Below are 25,682 nucleotides of genomic sequence, written 5' to 3' on the forward strand. Positions count from 1 at the left end.
TGAACATACCCAGAGGCAGACACGACACACCCTGAATAAAAGCCTCGCCATCTACAGTACTCTCTGGCGTCTGAATAAGAATCCTCTGTCATCTAACCGCAGTCCCCCAAGTCCCCCCCCCCCCCCAAGCCCCTCCCCCACCTCCCCACTCAAAGCCCCGGGGCCTACACCTGCTCGTGACTCGTCTGAGCTGATGCAATCCGGAATAGCTTTGGGCTCAGCGTGCGTGCGTGTGGGCGTGCGTGCGTGCGGGCGGGCGGGCGTGCGTGCGTGCGGGCGGGCGCGGAGAGAGAGGTGCCAGCTTCCCCCCCATCTCTTATCTCCCATCACCGCTCCCGTTATCGTCCGATAAGAGGCCCATCGATCCCCCCCTTCGCCAGCCCCGGGCTTGATGAGCCTTCAGTGGGGGTGCTGCGCTGCTCCCTCCCTCCCGTCCCCTCCTCTCCTCCTCTCCCCTCCCCTCCCCTCCCCTCCTCTCCCCGCCCCTCCCCTCCTCCCCTCCCTCCTCTCCTCCCCTCCCCATCCTCTCCCCCTCCCCTCCCCTCCCCTCCCCTCCCCTCCCCTCCCCTCCCCTCCCCTCCCCTCCCCTCCCCTCCCCTCCCCTCCCCTCCTAGTACCAGGAGAGACTGCAGTGAGACCGCGCTGCTCTCCTGTTCAAACAGCCTCAGAAGTGCCTTCTGGTCTCCCTCTTGTTAAATGTCTGGCTGCTGTGTTTATGCCAGTCAGAGAAAAAAGGGTGCGTTTGTGCTTCTGTGTGCTTGTGTGTGTGTTGTCTGCATGTGTCAAAGTCTGTGTGTGTGTGTGTTGTGTGAAAAGCTTGCATCCTCCAGTGTGTGTGTGTGAGAGAAGATACGCCGCATCAAAGAAAAAGGATGTGTGTGTGTGTGTGCGTGTGCGCGTGCGCGTGTGTGTGTGTGTGTCTGTGTGAGAGAGTGTGAGAAGTCTGTTTTTCCCCTGGACTGCGGTGGATGCGACCACCGGCTGGCTCTGTTGTCAGTCAATCAGCAGCAGATTGTGCTGAGTTTGCACTTCCTCTCAGCCAGTCCGGAGGGGCTATGGTTTACCCGCCTGCCAAGCGTCACACACACACACACACACACACACGTAACCGTGCCCTTCTGAGTCCCAGGTAGTGGCAGCAAGTGGTTGGTTAAACTCTCTCCTCAGCGGAGTGCTAGCAGTCCCTCTGACTGGGAGGTCCCTATTGGTGCAACTGTTGGCCTCACATGTGGGAGAAATTGTCAAACACGGGTTTAAATCCAGCCCTGGGCTAGCCCTTGACATGGGCTACGTTTGGTGCCGTGACCCGGATACCCAGTGGTGTGGAGTGACTTTAGGGTGAGTGTAACCGAGGGGTGAGTGTAACTGGTAAAACTTGCACCTTAAAGGAGCGCTTTGGAAAAACGGTTACAAAGTTTTTTAAATCTTACAGCAGTAGTTCTTCGTCTTAGATTTGGATACTTGCATGTTTCTGAAACTCCGTTAGGGCTTTGCCTCACACGGAAACGCTGGGGGCAGAAGGAAGAGTGAGGAACATGAGGTGAATGTCAACGGGACCCGCGTTGGCTCGCCTCTGGACGCTGATAACTCGGCTATTGTTTTCTGCACACATGAGCAATGTGCAGCGCGGTGCACTCTGGAAGATTGCTCGCCTGCTGCGTTCCTCTCCCACTCCCTCCCGCCTCTCTCTCTCTCTCTCTCTCTCTCTCTCTCTCTCTCTCTCCCCCCCCCCCCCCTCTCTCTCTCTCTCTCTCCCACTCTTCCCCCACTCTTCCTGTTGTTCTCTCTTCTGTCTCTCTCCTTGTTACTAGCGGTCTCTCGCCAACCACACTCACCACCCCAGACCCCGCCCCCCTTCACTTCTTTCTTATCCTCTATGCTTTACTCTACCTCCTCTTTCTCTCTTTCTCTCTCCCTCCATCTCTGTCCCTACCTTCTGCTCCCCTCTCTCTCCTCACCTCATTTGCTTAATTATGGAGCACACTAGCATCTGTTAGCCCTCAGTCTACCTGGGGGGTGCGTGTGGGGGAAGCACGTGCCCCAGCCCGGCTTAGCTAATGTGATTGCGAGGTGCTGCTCCTGCTGCTGCCGCCTCCACCAATAGCGTTCACCTGAGATCCAAGACTAAAGCCACAGCGGGGAACTGAAGTGACTCCCCAGTCGGTTTTAACTCCGCAAAGTTTTTTTTGAGCGCGTCACGGTTGGATTGTTACATATTTTAGTTCGAGCCCGTCGGTATTACATTGGCATTTGAGGGCTATCTTACTTATCAGTTATAGATAGACTTTTTTGTTTTGAACTTTCACTTTTTTTTTTTTCATGCACTTAACGTTAAACACATAAACATGCGTTTGGTTTGATATGATTTGTGTCCGAGAGCAACATTTAGTGGCTGCTTTGAGGACTGAGGTTTTACCGTAAGATTGACATTTTAGCACCTAGCATTTTAAATAAATTCATAAGCCGTTTATAGTCACATGTTTATTGACATTTTTGGCATATGAATCTACCTGTTTGAATAATGAGCCAGATTAGAAGTGCCAGTGCCAGTAAGGTTCTGCTGCTGTTTTTCTTATAAATTCTCATGTAACGTTGGGAAATTGCCAGGCAGGCTATCTGCATCTCAGACCCAGCTGGGAGTGTATTCATGAATATGCATGATTATTGACCCTCCCACCTCTTCCTCTCCTCCTCTCCGCAGATTGGCTCCAGGTGGAAGGACGTGGTCACCAAGTGCATCAGAGGTCACTTCCAGCCCCTCCTCCTCTTCTACTCCAACCCGGACAGCGCCGCCATCGCCACGGACGACGGCTCGCGCCAGAACTGCGGCCAGTCGCACTACAAATCCTCAGTCAACGGAGACGTCCACGGTAGGAATGAGAGACCACAGGGCAGAGAGGCCTGTGTTCACGCACCAATACCCAGGTTCCATTGGTCACGACCAATGGAGATGTCCGTCTGTGTGTTTCTGAAGGTTTTACACCAGCGTGTGGCAGAGACGGCAATAAAAGTGAAGTAGCTTGGGACAACCCAAAGCTCCCAAACGCCTTTGATTAGATAACGCTCCACCAAGCAGCACACAACAAACGTCTTGGCTAACAATAGCCTGTTGGTTCAGTAGTTGGTTCAGCACCCAATTAAGCAGTCGGCGATCAAAAGAACGCGTTAATGGTGCTCTAGGGCGTGTTTGCTTGCCCTTGGAAGTTTGTGATGGAACACGACCGCTGGTAATGAGCGCCTCGGAAGGCTTTTATCACGTTAAAAATCACCATTATCATCTTCAGAGGCATCGTTACCGTATTATCATGTCCGCTCAGCTGGCTGTCTGATTACAGTGTATGAGAGGAGACGAAATGAGGCTTGTGTTCTCTGGGAGGGTTTGGTCAAAACTGTCTTCTACCATGTTATGTTTCAATTTAAATTGGTGTGTAAGGCCACAATTGTTCCTCATGAGCTAATGAGCCTAAAAAGACAGCAAGTAATGAGATACTTTATATATCAAAAGCGACACTTTTATTCTATATCTTTCTAAAAGTTTCTTTAAAAAAATGATTTGTCTACATACAAGTGTTATGTATAGCACCTCTCATTCATTTGTCTTTTTTCCTCTTGATTTCAAAGCGCTTTGCGCTGTGATGTTGATGGTTTTTAGATGTGTTTTTTCGGTGATATTGACTGACTGCTAGAGAACCATAGGATTGGTGCTTTGTTCTGTAATGTTGACAGTGACTGGGTTAGAGAACTATAGGATCGGTGCTTTGTCTCGATCTCGGCTGAGGGAACAAATTATCTGATAAGGTATCTGACTTTTATTTATTTATTTATTTATTTATTTATTTATTTATTTATTTATTTATTTATTTATTTATTTATTTATTTATTTATTTATTTATTTATTTATTTATTTATTTATTTATTTATTTATTTATTTATTTATTTATTTATTTATTTATTTATTTATTTATTTATTTATTAGGTATTCACAGCGTAGCTGTGGATACCTATTGTTTCTGATAGGATTCCCTACTATTATTATTGAACAGAAATGGCTGTTCCGATTGGTCAAAAGTTTTCAAATTTAGGTAAATAAAGGTGTATAATGTCTCAGCGGTTGGACCAAACACCACCAAACTTTGTAGCCATGTCTGGAAACATAAAAGGAAGGGACCTCTCCGTTATTGGCCCAATCAAACCAAATGGGGGTGCTAGAGAGCTCATTTCCAGTTTAATGCCTAACCGCCATGCCGAGATTTCCGAGACTAGAAGGACATGCTAAAAAAAAATTGTATGCGTAGCACAGTTGCTGTACTGGGCGGTGGCTATACTGGGCGGTGGCTGGACAGCTGTGAATACCTGTAGAGGCTGCTTCCAGCTTTAACTTATTTATTATGTCTGTGGGTAATTTCAATCAGGCAGACTCAGGCATTGGTTTGGCATTTTAAGGTATTTATTTGACCTGTATAAGAATTTAATCTTTGTTCTGCGTCAGAAAGCTCTCAGTCCTAAAATGCATGTGTTTCACATGATCAACAGTAATGTAATCAACAACAAAGTCAGAGAGCGGCATGTTATCCAACAATCCCCTACCAGTTCAAGTGGAGGCTGGCAACACTTGGCAGCGGTGTCGAGCGCTGAGCGATTTTAACCAGCTGACTGACAGCTGAGGTAACCAATAACAGCGCCTCGAGATTCCATCGCCTGAACTGACGTGACATTTCTATTCATCTACTAAGCTGGCCTGCCTTTAAAAAGGAACCCATCTCAAGGGTGGCAGCACAGTTCCTGTTGCAGGCCATATCCAGATGTTAACCCCCCCCCCTCTCTCTCTTCTCTCTCTCTCTCTCTCTCTCTCTCTCTCTCTCTCTCTCTCCATCTCTCTCCCTCCATCCCTCGCTGTCTCTCTCTCTCCATCTCTCTCTCCCTCTTTCCCTCCTACCTCTCAGGACCTGAGTCCCCTGTCCCGGGCCCCAAGAAGCTGGATCTGACCAAGGAGAACCTGACCGCTCTGCTGGACCAGGGCAGCTTCAAACAGAAGAGCCAGGCGCCCTCCACCTTCAGCAGGGGCAGCGGCCAGACCAGCGGGGGCCGGGGGCCAGGTATGAGACAGGAGAACCAGACGCTGTGACAGACGGATTAAGAGGAAGGAAGAGAGAGGGTTAGGGTTAGATTGAGGTGGTTACTCCATTAGAGATCTGGGAGCAGTGTTTTAACAGGAACGGGAGAGGGAGGGAGGGAGGGAGGGAGGGAGGGAGAGAGAGAGAGAGAGAGAGAGAGAGGGGGAGAGGGGGGAGGGAGAGAGAGAGAGGCATGTATGTTGGAAGTCACTCAGGGAGGGGAGAAACGTGAAATGGGAGAGAGAGCGGGAAAGGGAGATGGAATCGCAACTGGGAGAGAGAGAGGGATTAAAAAAGACTGATATTAAGTACACAGTATTAGATCTCATCTGGCTTTGTGCGTTCGTACGGGAGCAGAGGAAGGTGAGGGGGCGGGAGGTCATCACGGGCGTCCGAACCGGAGGACGGACACAGCCAGACGAACAAAGCCATGCCGAATGAAAGGGGGAATGGTGAATAGCCATAAGGGAGAGGAGAAAAACATGATTCGTTACAGCGGTCAAAGATGGTGGAGAGCAAGAAAAGAGAGGGAACCAGGGTCAACGCAGATCCCTGAAGGCAGACGACGGGGGCCCTGGAGTACTTGTGTTGTTATTGCACATTCCTCTTGTTATTGTCATGCAGCACGGTGTTACGTCTGCCCTTGCTTTTGTCCTCTTTGTTGCTGGTCCTCAGCGGAACCCAGAAGCTCAAGCTGTTTGTGGTCTGTTTTCCAACCCCGGGCGCTGGAAAACGTTCCTGGTCATTCAGAGCTTCGAGAACAGCAATGCCCCCACTCAGACCAAAAAACAACAACACGCACACAAAAAAAAAGGGTCTACAAATGTGTGGGGAGATGATTCATTTGTCTTCGTTCCATTTTTCCGCGAACCACCGCGTTGTTCTCGCTATTTAAAGCCTGATCGTGTTTTCATTGATTTCAGTTGGCTCTGTAGACCCGGGGGAAAGCGCGGTAGGGCGGGAGCAGGGAGGATGCGCAGGCGCGGGAGGATGCGCAGGCGGGGGAGCAGGGAGGATGCGCAGGCAGGGGAGCAGGGAGGATGCGCAGGCGCGGGAGCAGGGAGGATGCGCAGGCAGGGGAGCAGGGAGGATGCGCAGGCGGGGGAGCAGGGAGGATGCGCAGGCGGGCTGTGCTGCAGGCGAAGTGCATCGTATTAAACAGAGAGTTTCGCCCACCGACGCGCTCCCAGACATTTTCCAGACATGTGTCCCCCGGCAACGCCTCGATACCCGCTTAACGTCTTCGGGTTCCGAGTGGGTCCCCTCCATCTATCGTCGTCGTCGGTCGGAAGCGGACGGCCCCTTCTGTCCGCCCCCCCCCCCCCACCCCACCCGAGCCGGAACCTCTCTGGTTTGGACGGTCGGTCCTGCGCTGACGAGGCCAGGGGAGGGAAATGGCTTCCCGGCTCCGCCCGGCCGCGTTTCCCCTCACGCAGCAGAAAGAGAAGCTCCTGTTTACATCAGCACTTCGATCGGCCCTTAAGCTACCCCCCACTCACACCCCCCCACGCACTCAATGCTGCTTTCGGGGGCAACTTTAAGGGAGCGGAGGTGGGGGTTGGGGGCTAGGGGCTTGGGTAGGTTTTTGGGGTGATTATGTGGGGGGTCCATCGTGACGACTACAGGTTTGACGTTTCATCTCGAGCAGGTCTTCAGAGGTTCACGCCCCATCGGGCGGAACAGCGGAGTTAAGAGCCGCCGTGACATTTCCACTCGCTTACGTCCGTGCCTCTTGGTCCGCCGATTTGCACGCCATGCGTACTCAGCACGGGGGGGGGGGGGGATAGTACTTCACCAGCTCTGACGAGAGATGTTGCGTGTGTGTCGCCCCCCTTCCCCCTTTCCGGCCTCCACAGTGAAGTTGGGCGTGGGCGATCCTAGAAGCCGTGCGAGGGACATCTCCCGGGAGGTCGTCCAGAAGGCGGGGGAGCAGCGCGGGGCACATCTGTCCAGGAGAGACGGCGACAGGGGCCAGAGGAGGCCGGACCCGCGCTACCGAGGTAGGACGCTCGAACGCACGTGCACACCGCTCCAGGGGAAGTTCCAGGCGCACGGTATGGCGAATGGGAACAAGCGCGCACACACGCATGCACACACACAAATGCACAGAGGGAGGGAGGGGTAGAGAGGACAAAGTCTGCTTGTACTGCATTCCTACATAAATACATGGACAAGCGATTGATTGATTGATTGATATACAAATAAAGCTTTGATTGATTGATTGATTGATTGATTGATTGACAACCAGCGCACACTGAGGGCTGCTGAAGCACATGATTATCTCTTGACGCTTCACCATAGGGCTCTCTATGCACACGCCAACCCCACTTGTTATGAACGCGCGCACATGAGAGAGAGAGAGAGAGAGAGAGAAAGAGAGATTCGCCGGGCTTTAGCCCAAGCCAAAAAGGTTGTGAGCTTCCCACAGCGGCCCTTGCGTAACCCGTGGTCGGGAGAGCAGTGAGTGAGTGAGTGAGTGAGTGAGAGAGAGGGATTAAAGCGCTGACGTCCGTCCCGCGCCTTCATCCCTCACCGTCAGACACGCCGTCAGGCGACGGCCCCGGCGAGACCCCCGGACGGATCTCGTTTAGGAGCCCAGGGTGCAAAAGATCTGTTGGCCTCCGCCTCATTCGGCGATGGCAGGTCCGAGGGTGAGCGATTGGGGGAACGAGGGAAAGCATCCGAGACTCTGGGCCGCGATCCTCCGCCCTCGAGCTGCCGGAAATGGACACAAGCTGCTCATTTGGAGCTCTGCTTTTCACCTCATCGCCCCGCTAAAGGGGTTTAGCCAATCGGTTACATAACATCCACTCTGTCACTCCCCCCGAAACTGTCAATACTTAGAGATTATGAGACAATTTGAGGGGAACCAGATCTCAAACCGGAACCAGATCTCGACCGGTTAGTGCAAGGCTCACGTCCCATTATGATTGAATGCAGCCCGCTAACAGGCTAGCGTCGCCCCGCCTTCCCCCGCAGTGATGGATGGCCAGGCTGGAGGTGACTGACACTACAGTTAATGTAAGTGGTATAAATCCAGCTAGCTGTTCCTTGTGCCCAGGCTAGCTCTTTGCTAGCTCTTTGCTCACCCGTGGCTTCCTCGCTGGACGCGCTGAAAGAAAACAGTCAGAAAGTTAGCGTTCAGCCCATATTTGAAAGAGTTAGGTGGTACTCCTATGGAGACACTAGCTCTCAAAGGGCACACAGACTGCGCTATCTCTCACAACAATGTCATGTAACTGGTTCGCAGAAACTCAAGCCCCGCACTCAGTCTCCCGCAGTCACACGCACCATTTGAACCGTTATGTGCGAGGTGATTTAACTCAGGGCGCGCCGTCAGCAAAATCCCGTTCAGTGGCGACTTCATCTCTCAGGAGAGGCTACATTCATGGCGCCGCAGTATTATTACGGCCCATAATTCATCTCCCCGCTACACCTGAGACGGTCGCCCTATGGTAGATCGCCTCCCGTGTTAACTGCACCGAGCAAATCACCCGGATGGACAGACAGACGGCACACTGAACGTCATTCGCCTCTCCCTGTGGGTCTCAAATACCAGCTTTCACGCAGCGCTTTGGTGTCGGCCAGTATTCTCTGACCGTGCGCTACAGGGATACTGGACAAGCAGGGGTGAAGTGGTGGGTAAACCCAAGTAAAGCTGACCCACCCCTTCAAAAAGAGGGTGAGAGTTTACTCACCTATCTTCAGATCAACTTTGTTAATCAATGAGGTGAAACAAGGTGTGTAAACTCAGTTTTCCCACATCTGTATTTACCACTACACCCCTGTGGATAACATTCGGCTGGAAAGTAGACGTCTGTGTTATTTATGGCTGCAGTGCTCTTAAGTAGATTATTCATCATCATTAACGTCGTCATCATCAACGTTCTTTAATTTTTGACCACGTCTCCGTCTTTGATCCAACATTATCGATACATGTTTGTTTCATACAGCCAACAGCTGTGTGGTTTGCACCAATTATCACCTGGCTCATAGGATACCGCCACACACCTTTCTCTGACATCCTCTCCTGTCTTCCTGTCGGTGCTGTTGTTCACGTGTGACAGGAAGTAAAGCCTCTCTTTTTAAAGTATTGTGTACTGCAAATAAAATTTGAGGCTCAGGCACTGTACTAGTCACTTCTGAACTGGCATGTGGTTATATAATACATATACATAATATAGACTCAAGTCTATAGAAGCTACTCGTAGTCATCGTTGGGGCTTTGCAACAAAATCGATACAGCAGTAATAATTTTTTCCATGGTACTTTCTCTATTTTTTTTACAAAGTTTTTTTTTTTTTTTTGTCTGAAATAAAATAAAATACAGAACAAGACGGAATAGATTTATAAAAGGAAGGATAGAATTCAGTCATAGATACATAATTAATGTTTTAAATGGATTTAAAATTACATTCCCTCCACCCTCAGGATCACCTCCAGGGAGCGGGGATAGAGTATTTTCAGCCTTATTTAAACATTTTCAGTTAATTATGTTGTGTATTGTAATATGTATTGTATCATACCGCAATACATTGTGATACAATCATATCGTGACCCATGTGTCGTGATACGTTTGGTATCGTGAGGTCCTTTCCAAAACCCAGCCCTAGACATCATGCTGCTCTATGACTTCAGGATTCAGAGTACATAGATGAGTGAGTGTGTGAGCCTGAAGTGAAATATGACTGTACCAGCTTCCAGTATAGATGTCTGGCAATATTTTTCGAAAGTGGCCATGACTCACCATGCCCTTGAAAGAGTGACACACGCACATACACAAACACACAAGCGCACATGCGTGCACACACACACACACACACACACATGCACGTCACATGCACAGTTCACTCACGTAGATATGCCGGCACTCATCCACTCCAGGCCACTGACACACACACACACACACACACACCCCTCTCATAATGGATAGCCACAGCGACGTTGCTGCCTGCCGTTATGTTATTTACACCTCCCTTCGAGTCTGCAGACGTCCCCGATATGAACGCCAGAGATCCTGCCCCCTCCGCCCCGCCCTCACCCTCCCGCTGTCTATGCTAGGGAGCTGTGTTTTGTGTCTTGGGGCGTCGTAGTGGCATTGAAGGTCAAAGCTGCCCCCTCCCCCTCTTGGCAACCCAACAGTGTCAATTAGCATCGCGTTTCAGCCGCATGGATGCTACGGTATGTTACAGCTAGAATGCAGTGCAGTCAGAATCAGCATTAGCCTGCAGAAAAAAGTGACTTCCCTGAGTTAGAGTCACCCGCGAAAAGGTTATTCGGACCATTAAGGCACTCTCTGGCTCCGCGGCCTCATCGCGTCGGCGTTAGCTGGATGCGCGTGTGGCTCGGCTGTTTCGGTCACCTCCGAAAGCTCCTCCGGATGATAGATGCCAACCGCACTTGTTACATTTGCCCCATCTTGTAAAGAGAACATTCAGATATGATTCACATTCTCGAAATGGTGTTCTCACTCTCAAAACAATCGTATTTCCCAAGTGTGCGATCTCACTGTAATCTCATGAGAACATTGATTAGAGAAGTTGTGCAACTGTGAGGTTTACAATGACGCAGTGTCCTCTGGGGGGGCTGTTGAAATAATGTCTTTGCTTTATTGACATTCTTCTATAACAAACATTCAGTGTGGTCACTGTCTGTGTCCACAATCTCAATGTTAATATCGCGGCTGAATCCTTTCCCCTTTCTCCAAGATCCCATCCCCGATCAGAGGTACTCCCGCTCCGCCTCCCCGCCGGAGAACGGCTTCAAGCAGTACCTGGAGAGCCGCCTGTACAGCAGCCAGGGCAAGGGCCCGACGCGGGCCGAGAGGACACCGCACATGGGGGGCCGATCCTCCCAGGAGCCCTCCTCTCGCTCCCACCCCAGCTCCCGGGTGCAGGTCCTGCCCACTGCCGCGGCCCCCGGTGGCGGCGGGGGGGGCCACTACAGCAGGAGGCTGGACCAGCTGTCCAACGGCTACGACACCGACAGCAGCCAGGACTCGCGGGAGCGTCCGGGGAGTGGCGGAGGAGGAGGAGGAGGAGGAGGAGGAGGAGGAGGAGGGGGGGGAGGAGGAGGCCGGAGCAGCCGTGCCGGCCGGCCGTGGAAGCCCATGCGCGAGGCGCTAAACGTAGACAGTGTGATGACCGGAGGTGGGGGTGGAGGAGGAGGAGGTGGAGGAGGAGGAGGAGGAGGAGGAGGAGCCCAGGACCGAAGACAGCACAGCCCACGCCGGAGACCCTCCAGCCAGGAGAGGACGCTGCCCCGCGAGAGAGGGCAGCACGACCAAGACTTCACCTGGGGCGGCGGACGGGACGAGAAGAAGCCCAAAAGCCTGATGACCATCTACGAGGACGAGCAGAGGCACGAGACGGGCGGCAGCCGCAGCTCGCTGGACTCCGAGGGCCGGGGAGGTCACGGCGGCGACAGGGAGCGCTCGAAGGGCACGGCCGCCGCCCTCAAGGTCCGCAGCGACACCTGGAAGATCCAGAGGACGGAGTCGGGCTACGAGAGCAGCGACCGGCTCAGCAACGGCTCGGCCAACCTGGACTCGCCCGTGGTGGAGAACTTTGCTTCCAAAGAGCTGAGGCCCATCCCTGAGGTACAGCTCACAAGGTACGAGAAAGATTTTGTTCTTTCATTGCCGATTCTCTCGAATGTACTTTTGTCCTCTGTAGATCTTGGGTTGTTGACATGTAGGAATAAAGATATATTGGGTTTGCTCAGGAGAAAAAAAAAAGTTTGCACAGGTTTTATTGAATTTATTCACAACAGATTTTATTGAATTTATTCATCCCACGCCTCCAGAGATAATTGCTCTTTTTCGCTCGTGTTGGACCTCGACTGAGTGTCAAACTCAGTGCCATTTTTGAATAATAAAACGGTGCAATCAACCTGTTCTAAGAATAGCCGGACCTTTTTTACATAAGTGCACATGGAGCAGGCCTGAGCAGGTTATTGTGCTGGGTCGTCATTTGTTGGCCGTGCAGCGTGGCTCTCGTTGGGGGATAATGAACCCAACTAGCTGACGATGGTTCTCCTGTCCCAGGGGTGAAGAGCGGGTCGATGACTGGCTCCGTCCTGTTACCACGGGGTATTATGCAAGCCTCTGTGGCTTTACTATAGGTTGTTGTAACAGTCAGTTGGATTATTGATTTTTTTCCCCCAGATAATTCATATGTAATGATATGTAATTAAAATGCTGAATATTCTTGTGTAGTAAAAATGGGAATTATTTGGTATTCGTTACATGTATCTTAATATATGTTTATGTAATATGTTTATTTAATACGTTGTCTGTCTAGGAATCGGTTTATTTAATGCTATTGAAGGGCACAATCAGTACTGACATGTCTGCTGAAAAGAAACATGGATGAAAGCCACCTGCATTATATACTACAGAAAATCTTTTTCAGGGATAAGTATCAGATTACATGACGTGAATCATTCACACAGAAGTAGTATTGAGTGGGGGGGGGGGGGGTTATATTTTCCTGTTTATCCTAGCTGTTTAGATCCAACTTAATCTCTTTAAAAGGTTGGGAAAAACCCTGCCATGGAAGCCAGGAGACCGTATAGGAACATAGATGTAGACAGGCTTTGTCATGTGGTGTGTGAGTGCTTGTTTCCATGGTGTTCTGACTGTGTGTGTGTGTGTGTGTGTGTGTGTGTGTGTTTCAGGTACTCGTACCCTCAGCGGAGAGATGATGATCCCAAGGAGGACATCTTGCACTCCTCGTTCTTGTACGGTAAGCCACCATAATGACCGCCTTCCCACCACGCCAAACGCCCTATTTGCCCTCTACAAACTCTCTCTTCTCAGCTGTAACATCTGGCCACATTCTGCACCACCTCTCATCATATTCTCTTTTGAACAAAGCACAAACACAATACAATGACATCAATAGAACATCATTTCCCTTAAAAAGATTTAATTGTGGACAAAATAGTTTTTTTTGCAAACACCTCAACAGGGGTAACTTTCAGTCACTTCATCCAGCGTCCTAAATGGCAGGGAAGGAGCCCTCTGGTGATATAGCTGGACTCATCGTAGATAATCTTTACCATTTGTCTCCATTCCCCTGAAGAGGTTTGAAGTGAAATACTACTGTAATAAAGGTACTAGACTACTAAAGAGAGCTCTTGATTTATGGTCTCGTCAGGAGAATTTAAGGGCAACGATCCACTCTTCCGTTTCAGCCTTAGCCCAACCCCTTCAAATGAGCAGGTAGAGCCGCACCACCCACACCTTAAAGGAAACCTAAAGTAGCCTACAACACACCACAGACCAGGACACCTACAGTAGCCTACAACACAACACACCACAGACCAGGACACCTACAGTAGCCTACAACACACCACAGACCAGGACACCTACAGTAGCCTACAACACACCACAGACCAGGACACCTACAGTAGCCTACAACACACAGCAGAAAGGAAGTCTACTCCACACAAGGAAGCCTACTCCAGACAGCAGGCCAGGAAGCCTACTGTGGCATACTACACACTGGAGGTCAGGAGGCCTACTCCACACAGCAGGTCAGGAGGCCTACTCCACACAGCAGATAGGAGGCCTACTCCACACAGCAGATAGGAGGTCTACTCCACACAGCAGATATGAGGTCTACTCCACACAGCAGATAGGAGGCCTACTCCACACAGCAGATAGGAGGCCTACTCCACACAGCAGATAGGAGGTCTACTCCACACAGCAGATAGGAGGCCTACTCCACACAGCAGATAGGAGGCCTACTCCACACAGCAGATAGGAGGCCTACTCCACACAGCAGATAGGAGGTCTACTCCACACAGCAGATAGGAGGCCTACTCCACACAGCAGATAGGAGGTCTACTCCACACAGCAGATAGGAGGTCTACTCCACACAGCAGATAGGAGGTCTACTCCACACAGCAAATTCAGGAATTCAGATGGCAGTTGAAAACATATCCCAGTTAGCAGGGAATTTTCCCACAACATCGGGGAACATTCCCAACACGTTCTGCTACTGTTTTCACATTCTTAGAACATTTTTGGAACCAATGATTGCTAGCCTAGTTACTACCTGACCACAATACGAAATTAAGATCAGGGTTGATGTTTTACTACGTGTTGGCCTGAAACATTGGAATTTCACTGAAAAAGTGTTTTTGTAGTTACCTCTTTTAGGTCAGGGCACAATGAAATGGCTACTTTGTGGAAAAGTATGTTCTGGTTTCCGTCCCATTCCCTGGACTTGTCCTTTCTCCTGGGAAAAGGGAACGGTTGTTCTGCTCTACACAGAGCAGTGTGTCCTGCCTTAGCTCAGCTACTGTACTGTGAGCCAAAGCGCAGCAGCAAATAGTCGTACTTATGTGCTACTTTCACGAATGGCTTCATGAAACAAACATCTTCCCAACATTTTTTTCTTCCTGTGTCTAGTTCACAGCAAAATATTTTTGGGTACAAAACCTCTGAATGCAAGCCATGTCCTGCAAAACCTCTGAATGCAGGCCAGGTCCACAACCAGCCATAACAGCTATTTTTAGGCGGCAGACAGGATAGAGGCAGATTAGGTGACATGAATAGCAGCAGGGAGTTGGCCGGTCAGACGCCCCTCACATTCTCCATCCCCGCTCATCATCAAAAACCCCCAACCACCATATGATCCATCACAGAGCCAGAGGGAAAAACAATATCATCTGAATGCTCTGATGTGTGTTCAGTCGGTGTACAAAAAATGAAAGAGAGAAAAAAAAAAAAAAAACTCAATTCCCAGAATTGGAATCCAGTTGAGTTGATCCTTGCAAAGCAGGGATGATGATGTGCGAGCTGGCATGGGCTCCCAGCTGTGCTCAGCCAGGCAGAAAACGGCCTGTCAGAAGGTGGCATTCACACATGCACATGAATAAAACGCTGTTTTGTGGTCGTCTCTCGACACTTTTTGATCTTTATTATTATGTTGGCATTAGCATGGTAGCATTCCCATGGCGGTAGATAAACAGGCAGAGACAAACGAGCCATATGTCAACAGTAAACATGCTGTCCCTCACCCATCTTTTGTGGTAATGGAGTGGAAATGTGATCTTCATGAATATGAATATATTGAATGTTTTAATTAAGCAATAAACCACGAGAGGCCGTGTGTTATAGTGATTTTATAACAGCTAGGGGGTGTTGTTAGGCACAACGCGAAGCAGAGTGCCTAAAACCCCCCTAGCTGTTATAAAATCACTAACACACGGCCTCGAGTGTCAGCCAAGCAACAGATGCATTGGATGGAATGTTCAGTTTTGAAAAAACACAATGATAGGCCTACAATGCATTGGATCAAATGGGAGGCGCGTTAATACTGAAAATGGAATGATATGCGGTCCCAGGTATGTGTTACAAAGTATTTTAACACGGCTTCCAGCCAATCAGAACCAGAACTAACCGTTGTATAATTAAGCAATTGACCATGAGAGGCAGTGGGTTACAGGGGATTTTACAACAGCTACGGGGCGTTGTTAGGCCCGACGTGATAGCGGAGCGCAGTCTTAATACCTCCCCCTTGATTTCAGCGGGTGACAATAAAGTAAATATATTAAAATAAGTCTTTAAAGGGCAATGCTCGTTTTTGACAACCTGGACCTTATTTACGACATATTATAAGAAGTTTGACTCACCGAGATCACTTTTGTGTAGTTCGGAGGCCTGTAGAAGAAATTTAAAATCCAGCGCGAGCCAGTATATCCATGTAATGACGGTGACAGCAAGTGGGGAAAGGCGTGTAAAGATCATATTACAGAGGCTGAAGACCCCGTATTTGAAAACCACAACAATGCCTCGCGTTGAGGAATCTCAACTGTCGATTCATCCAATCTGATTGATGAAAACAACCGTTTAGCGGCCGAAAATAGATTTTGAGAAACTGCATTCTCGGTGCCCCGATCACCGTCATTACATGGATATACTGGCTTGCGCTGGATTTTAAATTTCTTCTACAGGCCTCCGAACTACACCAAAGTGATCTCGGTGAGTCAAACTTCTTATAATATGTCGTAAATAAGGTCCAGGTTGTCAAAAACGAGCATTGCCCTTTAAGTAGGAAAGGATTCATCCTGTCACCTTGTTTGCAACAAGTACCGTTCACCCAGGGTGTGTTGATCCCAAGGAGAAGGCGGTTTTATGTTGGCCGAGTGCTGGCCTGAGAGAGCCTGGGTATACAGAGCGATCCTTTATGAAAACAGTCCCTGGCGAGGCAACAAACGCCTTTTGAAGCATTGATGTATTTTTCTCTGCTGTGCCCCCCCCGGCTTGATAAGGTATCTTTTGGTTCCTGGAACGGTCAAGCAGTCACTTTAATCTGTTGAATGGCACTGGCTCGATGGAATTGATTTTTACACGTAATATTTATTTCATAGGTAATTGCGCACATTTCATGAATCAATTGGTCTGGCAATATATATTTCCCCATGTTTCCATACATCCTGGTATTTTCTGCTTTTCACGTTGTCTCATTTGTTGATTAGCTCAGTGTATATAAGTGGTCACTCACTATCTTTGCTTCGGTGCATGCATCCCCTTCGCCCTGCCATTTGCAGATTGTATTGACGAGCTCCGGCGAATGTGTTTGAAGTCAATTTGGCTCAAGTTCAACTGCGGCCTCCTGACAGGAGCCGCATTTGCAAAGAGGTCTGAGTAGATTCCAGCGGTCCATTACACGGCCAAATCCTTTTGTAAAAAATCACATTGGTGTAGGATCTAGGACCTTAATAAAAAAAAAAGAAGCTGTTTTCAGAATGAAGACGAGTGTGGACAAGGAAGAATTTTTACAGCTCACTTATCTGGCCCCCGGGTGATTACTGTTTTTTTGCTTCCCTCTGGAATATGTAGAGAGTGGGTCGTATGCCCACCTCCCTTGTACTCTGTAAAGCGCATTGTGTTGCCTCTGGGTATGAAATGCGCTATACAAATACAACTTTGATTGATTGATTGATTGGACATGGGTCCGGAATCGTGACGGGGCGAAAGCAACTTTGTTTTGGATTGCCTTCGTTGCATCTACACGGTGGTACCGAAGGTGGTTGTTTCTAGATCTCCTCAGACGTAGATGTCCAGACTTCTCACGCTCTGCGGTCAGCCTGGTGTCCTTGCCGCTGTGAACCTCCTTTGACCACGCCCGTGGTCTAAAGGACACTTTTGTGTGCGTGTGACGGCTGGAAAGGTCAAAGCTAATGTGAGAGACAGGAAGTCCTGCGGCCTCAAATGGCCGTAAACAGCCTGTAAATCATATGCTCGCTCGATTTACTCTGATTGGCTCCGGTGGAAGCCCCAGGCGCTCCCCTGGAAAGCAGAGAGACTCTCTCGCCATCACCGATTGTTAGGATCACGCATGCTAACTGAATGTCAACAGCCTTAGAGGAGAGAACTCATTTCAAACCTTGATAGCACAGCACCAGAATATCCTTTGATGCTGAAAGCTTTTTGTGAGCAGAAAGGAGCCCAGTGACATTACATTAGTCATTTAGCAGATGCTTTATCCAAAGTGACTTACAATAATTGCATTTGACATAGGTAGTCAGTGTACTACTACTTGCAAGAACTCACAAGTGCATCTCCTTTCCAAACAAGTGAATATGAACATAATCTAGTGCTGAAGCCAAAGTGCAAGTGACACTGTATGCTGCTCGTTTTGTCCGTAACCAAAGGTTTGACGGAACAAACAACACTCCAATGTGTTGAATAACTTGTGATGGCGCGTTACCAAGCGCATGCTGGGTCTGTCTGACTGTATGTCTGCCTGCCTGTCTGCCTGTGTGTGTGTGTGTGTGTGTGTGTGCGTGCCTTGGCTGTGCTGCCTCCACCTGTTCAGATGAAAAACATGCCTGTGGCTCTGGGAGTCGACCCAAGCACGATCAGAGCCATTCCCGGGGTCCAGGGGCTTAATACACCCTAGCTAGCATATTCATATTCATACAATGAGTCAACCTCGCTTTTAAATGTGTCTGAATGGGCGCACTATTGAATGACATCACAATTAATTTTCATAAGTACTTATAAAGGATGAAGAGATGAGTGTAATAAAGGATGAAGAGATGAGCGTAATAAAGGATGAAGAGATGAGCGTAATAAAGGATGAAGAGATGAGTGTAATAAAGGATGAAGAGATGAGTGTAATAAAGGATGAAGAGATGAGTGTAATAAAGGATAAAGAGATGAGTGTAATAAAGGATGAAGAGATGAGCGTAATAAAGGATGAAGAGATGAGTGTAATAAAGGATGAAGAGATGAGTGTAATAAAGGATGAAGAGATGAGTGTAATATCCGTTACACTAATGCTCCCTGTCTCAGCTTTGTGTGTCTGTCGATGAGTTGTTGGGGTTGAAATGCTTCCAGGCTTAGAGAGGCCATTGCCCACTTAACAAGCTGGGCGACGGATACGTTAACCTCGGGTGCTAATGCCCCTGGGAAGCTTCTGCATTTATGTTGCGCCTTTTGGCTTAATGGTTTCCAGACCAGGGTCACATCAACACTCGCATAAGCCACACCGAGTGGCTGGATTATGATGATGCGGTCTAATAAAAAAGTCAGATACTATTTTGCATGTTCAGCAACAGGCCACCAGGTTGGGCTTAATTCTCACTCCAACCTAAGGACTTAATGAAAGGAACATTAATTAAAATCATAAATTGAGTAGGGATTTCTTTTTCTTTTTATAAAATTAATCTTTTAAGCGTAAGTGAAGTTGATCTTCAGGCCTGTGGTTCTAGAATGGATTTAAGTAGTGTGGGGCGATAGTTTGTAACTGCTGCTGCTGCTCTGTGAAGAGAGTCATGTATCTTTGTGTCCTGACCATTTGAAAGTAGATCAGGTTGCCTTATCCCTGTCCACATACTATCCAATGGCCTGCCGTCATAGGAACTATTTGTAGATGTCTTCAAGAAGTACTTTTTGCCAACTTTTTAGTGGTTTGATCCACCAAAAGATTGACATGACTTAACCCTTTTTGCAGCGGTTTACTGTTTTCTCCCCACAGAACTTAAATTCACCAGAACTTGAATTGCAAATGTGTTTGTAAGTAAGATTGATGTTAAGGAATCTGAAGGATCGCAGCTCCAGCAGAAAATGGCGAGCTACAAATCTCGACTCAACAGTTTTGGAATTGAAATGCGTTCTCGTTCTGTTGCATCAACACAACTTCAAAAGGGCTGTCAACAAATTTAGCTTCCATCATGTCTCAGCTGGAGGAGGTGATGATTTGCAGCGCCTCAAAGCGTTGTGATTTAGAGATCCCTTCAGATGCTGCTGCTCTATTGAGATCAGTGAGGGTTTTTGATTGGCTATCAGCGTTTCACAGCCACCTGATGAACAGGTGTGTCTCTACAGTGTAGATAAAATTAATGCCACTTGCTGAAGTGGGAGAACCGTTTGTGATTTACGTCCTCAGGAACTGTTGATACCCACCACTGCTGAAAACTGAATATCCAGCTCACCAGGGTTAAAGTACTATTCAATCAAAGCCAAGTGCCTTCTGCACTAGATTACACTCTTAGTCACTTGTTTTAGAGAGGAGATGCACTTGTGAGTTCTGGCAAGTAGTAGTACACTGACTTGTCTTACGTTAACTGCAATTATTGTAAGTTGCTTTGCATAAAAGCGTCAGCTAAATGAGTGTAATTTAATGTAACCAGCCAGGTGTGTTTATTTCCCTTTAAATTATTAACTATTCACTGTTAGAAACAATAGACTGTGTCCATAGAAGCATATTTTCTTCAAATATTTGCCGATTTCAATGCATGGCACGTCATTTGAAAGCTCACAATTTACACTTTCATAATCTGTAACAAAACTGAAAAAAATGGCCGTGCCCTACTTAAGGACCAAAAGGCTGCATTGGACAGATGTTACCACAGCATTTTTACCACTTTTAATCTGCCAATTTGTGGGTTACTGTGTGTTACCATGAGAGAGGCCAATGTCCACAGTTTAACCCTGGGTTAGCTAACTAGCTGTAGAGATCAATGCAACTAAGCACAAAAATCACCAAACATATTTGTTATATTCCGTCATCGATCAGGTGGTAAAAGCGAAGTCCAAAGCATTTTTTTGCGCTTCAAAAATGCAACAAAAGGCAGCTCTCTAAAGCAAAGAGCAGTCAGTCTTGTTACATAACAGCCCTGTTCCCTTGGGGGGGCGGGGGGGCTCGGGGGGGTTCTCTTGGCAACAGCCCCGCGTGACCATAAAGAAGGGGGGGGATTGGCTAAGCCGTAACGTTAGCAGAGACCTGTTTGTTTTCCATAGTGATACTGTTACAGTCGCTCGCCAGCGCCACAAATCAACAGCATCAAATTGAGAATTGCCACAATGACTTTGCTGCTTGGAACACAGCCGTGCTCGGGAGTGGGGGGGGGGGGGGGGTTATCCTGAAAACAGAGCCTGGACCCCCCCCCCCCCCCCCCCCCCCCCCGCCCCCTCTCATCCCCCCTCAGGAGTAATTGCATGCCAGCAGAAGGGACTTAGCCACTAATGCTCCCGAGGAGCACAGGAGGAAAAAAAAAAAAGGGAGAGGTTGAAGCGCTGGCATGCTGACGCATCACAGACGGACCAACAGTAAGCCCTTCACTCACTCGCCTGTCGGACTCAGCTGTTCTGTCGGCACGACACGCACACACGCTCGCACGCTGAGAGTGCCGCACCTTCTGACCTCACCTCTGACCCCGCACTTGTCACACGAGGAGCCGGGCGGTTCAGGGGGGTCGCTGCGGCGCAAATCACCCTGACAACCTCCGAGGAAACGGGACGTGCCTTTTGACGCGATGAGCTTCCTAACGCGGCGACGGCTCCCCCTCTCCGCACGCCGTAGCGGTCGTGTGGTTCAGTTCGGCTCCACTGCTCTGACCCTGCCACTGGCTCGAAGCACAGATGAGTTCAGACACTGACCGCCCCTCCCTGACCCCCCATTGCTCACCCATGGCACTTCAGTGGTGCTTCTGTTACTCAGGGCATGACCTCTCTCTCTCTTTCTCTCTCTCTCTCTCTCTTTCTCTCTCTCTTTCTCTCTCTCTTTCTCTCTCTGCCTCTCTCCCTCCTCTCTCTCTCCTCTCTCTTTCTCTCTCCCCTCCTCTCTCTCTTTCTCTCCCTCTCTCTCTCTTTCTCTCTCTCTCTCTCTCTCTCTCCCTCTCTCTCTAAGTGGCCTAGAGAGGAACTCTCTTGGTGTTGGCAGCGTTGCGAGCTCAGAGCTAGAGGAGTCTAAACCCCGTCTCCCTTCGAAGGGGCCCATTCCAGGGCCGGGTTCAGACAGTGTCCAGTACACGGGGGGGGGGGGGGGGGGGGGGCAGGGTGTTCTGCCAGACCGGACTGTGTGCTTTGATACTTCCCTCCCCCAGCACCAGCCTAGATCCTCACCGTGACCCCTGGTTACATAACCTGTAGTCTGCAGGAGCTGCCTTCCAGAGGAGCCAGAGCAGAGAGCTCATTAGGTTTGGCCTTTTGGGGTCCGGAATTCCTGAATTGTCAGTGAGAGACGTGAACTGACTAGTAAAATGATTTCACTTTTGTAAAGGAGAGTGCTAATGAACTGTCTCTTCTCTTCCAGGCGAACCCCCAAGAACATCTCTTCAAGATGCAAACCTATTCATGTCTAGTCCAAATCTACAAAGGTAAGGCATGACAGTCATTTCTTAACACAACCTAATATTTTTCTGAATTTACATAACAACTGGTTTCGTGGACTATGAAGATATTTGATTAGCATTTTTTTTTTAACAAGGGCTCACTACCTGAAGAAGATCTTAACAGATCAAAAGCGTTACACTTGAGTGGCGACCACTTTTTTCAAATATTGAGCTCCTGTTTTCTGCCGTTTTGGCTCAGCACCAAACCAGTGATGTGCGTAGGACCTACTTTTGATATTTGATTACCATTTTTTTTGGTCAAATATTGGTCAAATATTTAACAGTTGAATAGTGTGTTTTGCTCTTTTGAAAATATGCTACTGTGCTTGCTTTGACCCCTGTGGCAGAAGGAGAGCCTTCCGCTACACGCCTGGCCTCCTGGAGAGGCAGAACGAGATGGAGGAGCACGAGGCCAACGTGGACAGCAGCCCTGTGAGCCCGGAGCCCCCCTACTTGGCAAAGACCAGCAGCTCCGAGTGGAACAGCTCCGACGACCTCACCGGGCCCTTCTCTGAACAGGAAGAGCCCTCCCAGCGACACTTCCAGCCCCCGTCGCTACCCCCCAAGACGTATGCCCACGCCGACCCCGCGCCTGGCTCCCACGACCCCCACCACCAGCCAGAGCTGCCGCCGCCGCCGCCCCGAACTGAGTCCAGGAACGGGCCTTCCGCCCTCGCGCTCCGCAGGTGGATCGAGACGCCAGCCGAGCACAAGGTCCCCTCAGACGCCAGCTCCTCGGACCAGGACCGGAACGACCTGTCGGCCGGCGAGGAGAGGTACCCCAGTCCCCGGCCAGGGGAGGACAACCATCACTACCGCGAAGATGGCGTGGACTCCCCCGCATCCCCCGGAATGGTCCTTCCCACCACCTACTTCTCTGTGGACAACTGTATGACGGACACGTACCGGGCCAAGTACCACAAGAGGCCCGCCTTGTACATGATGACAGACCCCAAAGGAGGCACCTCATCGGGGGAGAGCGAGGTGGAAGAAGGGGGCTTCGCTGTCCCAGAGGCCCAAACGGTGGAGCCTCCCAAGACCTGGGCCCAGTTGGGCTACTCCACCAGTAAACCTACTGCCAAGTGGAAGCCCGTCACTCCCAAGGGACTCGATGAACATGGGTTTCTATGATGGGAAACTGGTACGGCCCATTAATCTGCAGCTGAAGCAACAGTCTCCCCCTCAACTGCACGGATGGCCCTGGAGAGGAGGAGGATGAGGCCGAGGCGTCAGGTCATACAGCGAAGGCAGGACATGGTACCGGAAGCCAAAGAGATTGTCCGTCCCCGTCCCCCCCCCGTCCCGTCCCCCCGCGAGGCAGCCAGTCTGGTCTGGAGAACCTCTTCAGGGTGCGGCAGGGGTTCTTGCGGGACCGCCCCCTGCCAAGCAGTAATGGTATCATCTGCTGCCTGGTTAATTGTGGATTTGCACAAAAGAGAGCCCAAAAAAAACTAAAAACGAGCGAAAGAGGATCCCATTCCCAGGATGGTTTCTTCCATTGTTTGAGTAACTTCCACGCCGTCCGCACAGGGGGACGAGCCACAGAAGAATGTCTCCCAAAACGTCACTTTTCCTCCACAAGAGATTAACCAATAGACTTGTGCGTAATAGTCCAATTACCTGTCTGTAATTTCTGTGTTAGAAAGAGTGACAGAACGCTTGTGTTTCTTTGTTGAATGACTCTCATTCCTGGTGGCTGTTCTAATTTACTGTACATTGTATGGAAGCCTCTGGTTCTTTAACATTCTTGGATTTTGTTTTTGAGATTGTGAATGATTATTATACATACATGTGTATGAGCACTACTTCAAAATGGATCCTGAGGGTCGTTTTGAGTGCACAAGGTGGTGGGTGAATGTGTAGAGGTTTTGAGTTGAGCGTCGGTCAGTTGAAGAGACCGTCTTAAGTCTTCGGGTGCCTGGCTTGTCTCTGCTGCCATCCCTCGACGTGTGCTGTCTTTTATGTCTTTCTGTTCCCCGTTAGACTTCCGTCACACACACTCCCTCCAGTTCATAAGCTTTGTTCTTTGTTCACGTTGATACTTTCACCCGAGGGTCGTATGTAATACCGTCGTCGGCTCTAGTTGGCAGATTAATGCTTCTTTAAATTTAATAATCCTTAACAAACCTACTGTATATACTGTATGTAAAAGTGGGACTCTTATGTTTGAAAGGATTTAAGAGTGTCTTAAGATGGGAAGGACTTGCTCCCGGCCAGGTTTTGCCCTAGCTTGACCCTAGAGATTATCTGAACAGGGCATACGTGTACATGTTGTGTTATTCTGTTTATTTTGGCAAATAATGCGATGTATTTTTGTTTTATTTCACTGTTGTTTTTCGATATTGTTCAGCAGACTTCACTGCACAGTGCCTTTCCTTTTTACTATGTCCAGACAAGTTTGAGTAGGAGCCAAGATTTGTACAATATGTAATTGGAGATTCTTTTATAACATTTTAATTTCATTTTTATTGATTAACAATTGTTAAATAAACAATTTTATTTAACCGTGGCATAATTGTCTATGGTATGTTATCAGATCCCATATTATCAATTGTATTCTGGGTTTAAGGTCAGTTATGTTTCAATTCCATCAATTCACAAAGTAATCTGCAATACTAATTCAAAAGCATTTTAATTTGAAAAATATAAGACAAACCTGTGGCCTCTTTCTGCTTTGATGTCATGGATGGAAATTGTATCGGCACCTACTCATTCAAAAGATGAAGTCTGATAGTGAGTAGGTGATAAAAATGGCCCCACTTAAATTATATTTTAATTTCTGAATGAACAAGAAATCCTCCTGTGATGCCATCAGCTAAACTGACACAAACCCAGCACTGTCGGACTGAATGTGCGATGCTCTGCTGCCCTCTGCTGTACACATGGATGCATGGCTCTTACTGGGCACTTACTGCCAGCATGGTCTCATCAGAGTGTAACTATTTCAATCTCCCAGACCACCTTTCAGTTATGAACCCAAAAGCTGTAATGTCACATCAAAATCCCAATTCTCCACTTTTTAAATCATGCACATAAATTGATTGATAAGGAACATAGATTTAATGGAAATGCCTATTTGCTCTGAACAGAGCTGCCTCATCATGTGTAAACCACCTCTACGCCTGTCTGCCCAGCATTGTACCCTACCAGGGGAGTAGCTATTTGTCAACCTAATCACATCCACACTGCTGTTGAGATGAGATATGCAATTGTGATGTGGTTTATGTGGTAATGAACCCACATAACTCTTAATCTATACAGCGCTGAGGTGTCTGGGGGGGGGGGGGGGGTCTTGGGCCAACGCTAACCTTTAACCCTTACCTAACCTCAACTGTTACCCTACCTTACCAGAGATCCCTATCGATGGGGGTCCTGCATCATCCCAGGGATCCTGTTCAGAAAGCACCATCTTCGTATACTCTACCTCTACCTACTGACCAGGTCACGACTGGCCCCAGGATATATGGGAACACGGAGACAAAACTATGTGGTGTTTTTTTTTTTTCTAGGAGATATGCCAGATGGAAGAATCTCACAGCTAATTAACTGACTAAAGACTTGACAAAGAAAGGTCATCCCTGATGAAGCGTTAAGTCGTGGCCCAGTAATTTACGGGCAGAGTCAGACCTCCCCCAGACGCCGACGCCATCGGGACGAAGACGTGGTCATCTGGGGAGCAGGGGGCAGGGGGGGGGGGCGGCTTTGGCGGCTGCCCGACTGTCAGACTGCCCGTGCTAAGAGACTTGATCAGTCTTCCATAGCCTCTAGTCACACTTAGGGCAGCTGTGGCTCAGGAGGTAGAGCGTGTCGTCCAATGATCGTAGAGTTGAGCAAGACACTGAACCCCAAATTGCAATGAGCAGGCTGGCCACCATTGGTGTGTGAATGTGTGTGTGAATGGGAGGCGATTGTAAAGCGCTTTGGATAAAAACA

The 25,682-nt window shown here is 49.0% G+C and overlaps 1 protein-coding gene across 1 annotated transcript in view; it reads left to right on the forward strand.

Annotated features, from left to right (window-relative positions):
* Positions 1 to 22,880, forward strand: part of usp53a (ubiquitin specific peptidase 53a) — a gene marked incomplete at both ends in the record, with an annotated part of 32,502 nt that extends 9,622 nt beyond the window's left edge. Inside the window, 7 exons of the mRNA XM_084451984.1 lie at positions 2,702 to 2,870; positions 4,944 to 5,096; positions 6,971 to 7,114; positions 10,823 to 11,726; positions 12,792 to 12,859; positions 21,671 to 21,734; positions 22,097 to 22,880. Coding sequence (XP_084308110.1) covers positions 2,702 to 2,870; positions 4,944 to 5,096; positions 6,971 to 7,114; positions 10,823 to 11,726; positions 12,792 to 12,859; positions 21,671 to 21,734; positions 22,097 to 22,880 — 2,286 coding nt within the window. The remainder of the gene's footprint in view (positions 1 to 2,701; positions 2,871 to 4,943; positions 5,097 to 6,970; positions 7,115 to 10,822; positions 11,727 to 12,791; positions 12,860 to 21,670; positions 21,735 to 22,096) is intronic.
* Between the last annotated feature and the right edge of the window lie 2,802 nt (positions 22,881 to 25,682).

The sequence above is a fragment of the Borostomias antarcticus genome (genome assembly GCF_949987555.1).
Source record: "Borostomias antarcticus genome assembly, chromosome: 17".
Classification (NCBI taxonomy): Eukaryota; Metazoa; Chordata; class Actinopteri; order Stomiiformes; family Stomiidae; genus Borostomias; species Borostomias antarcticus.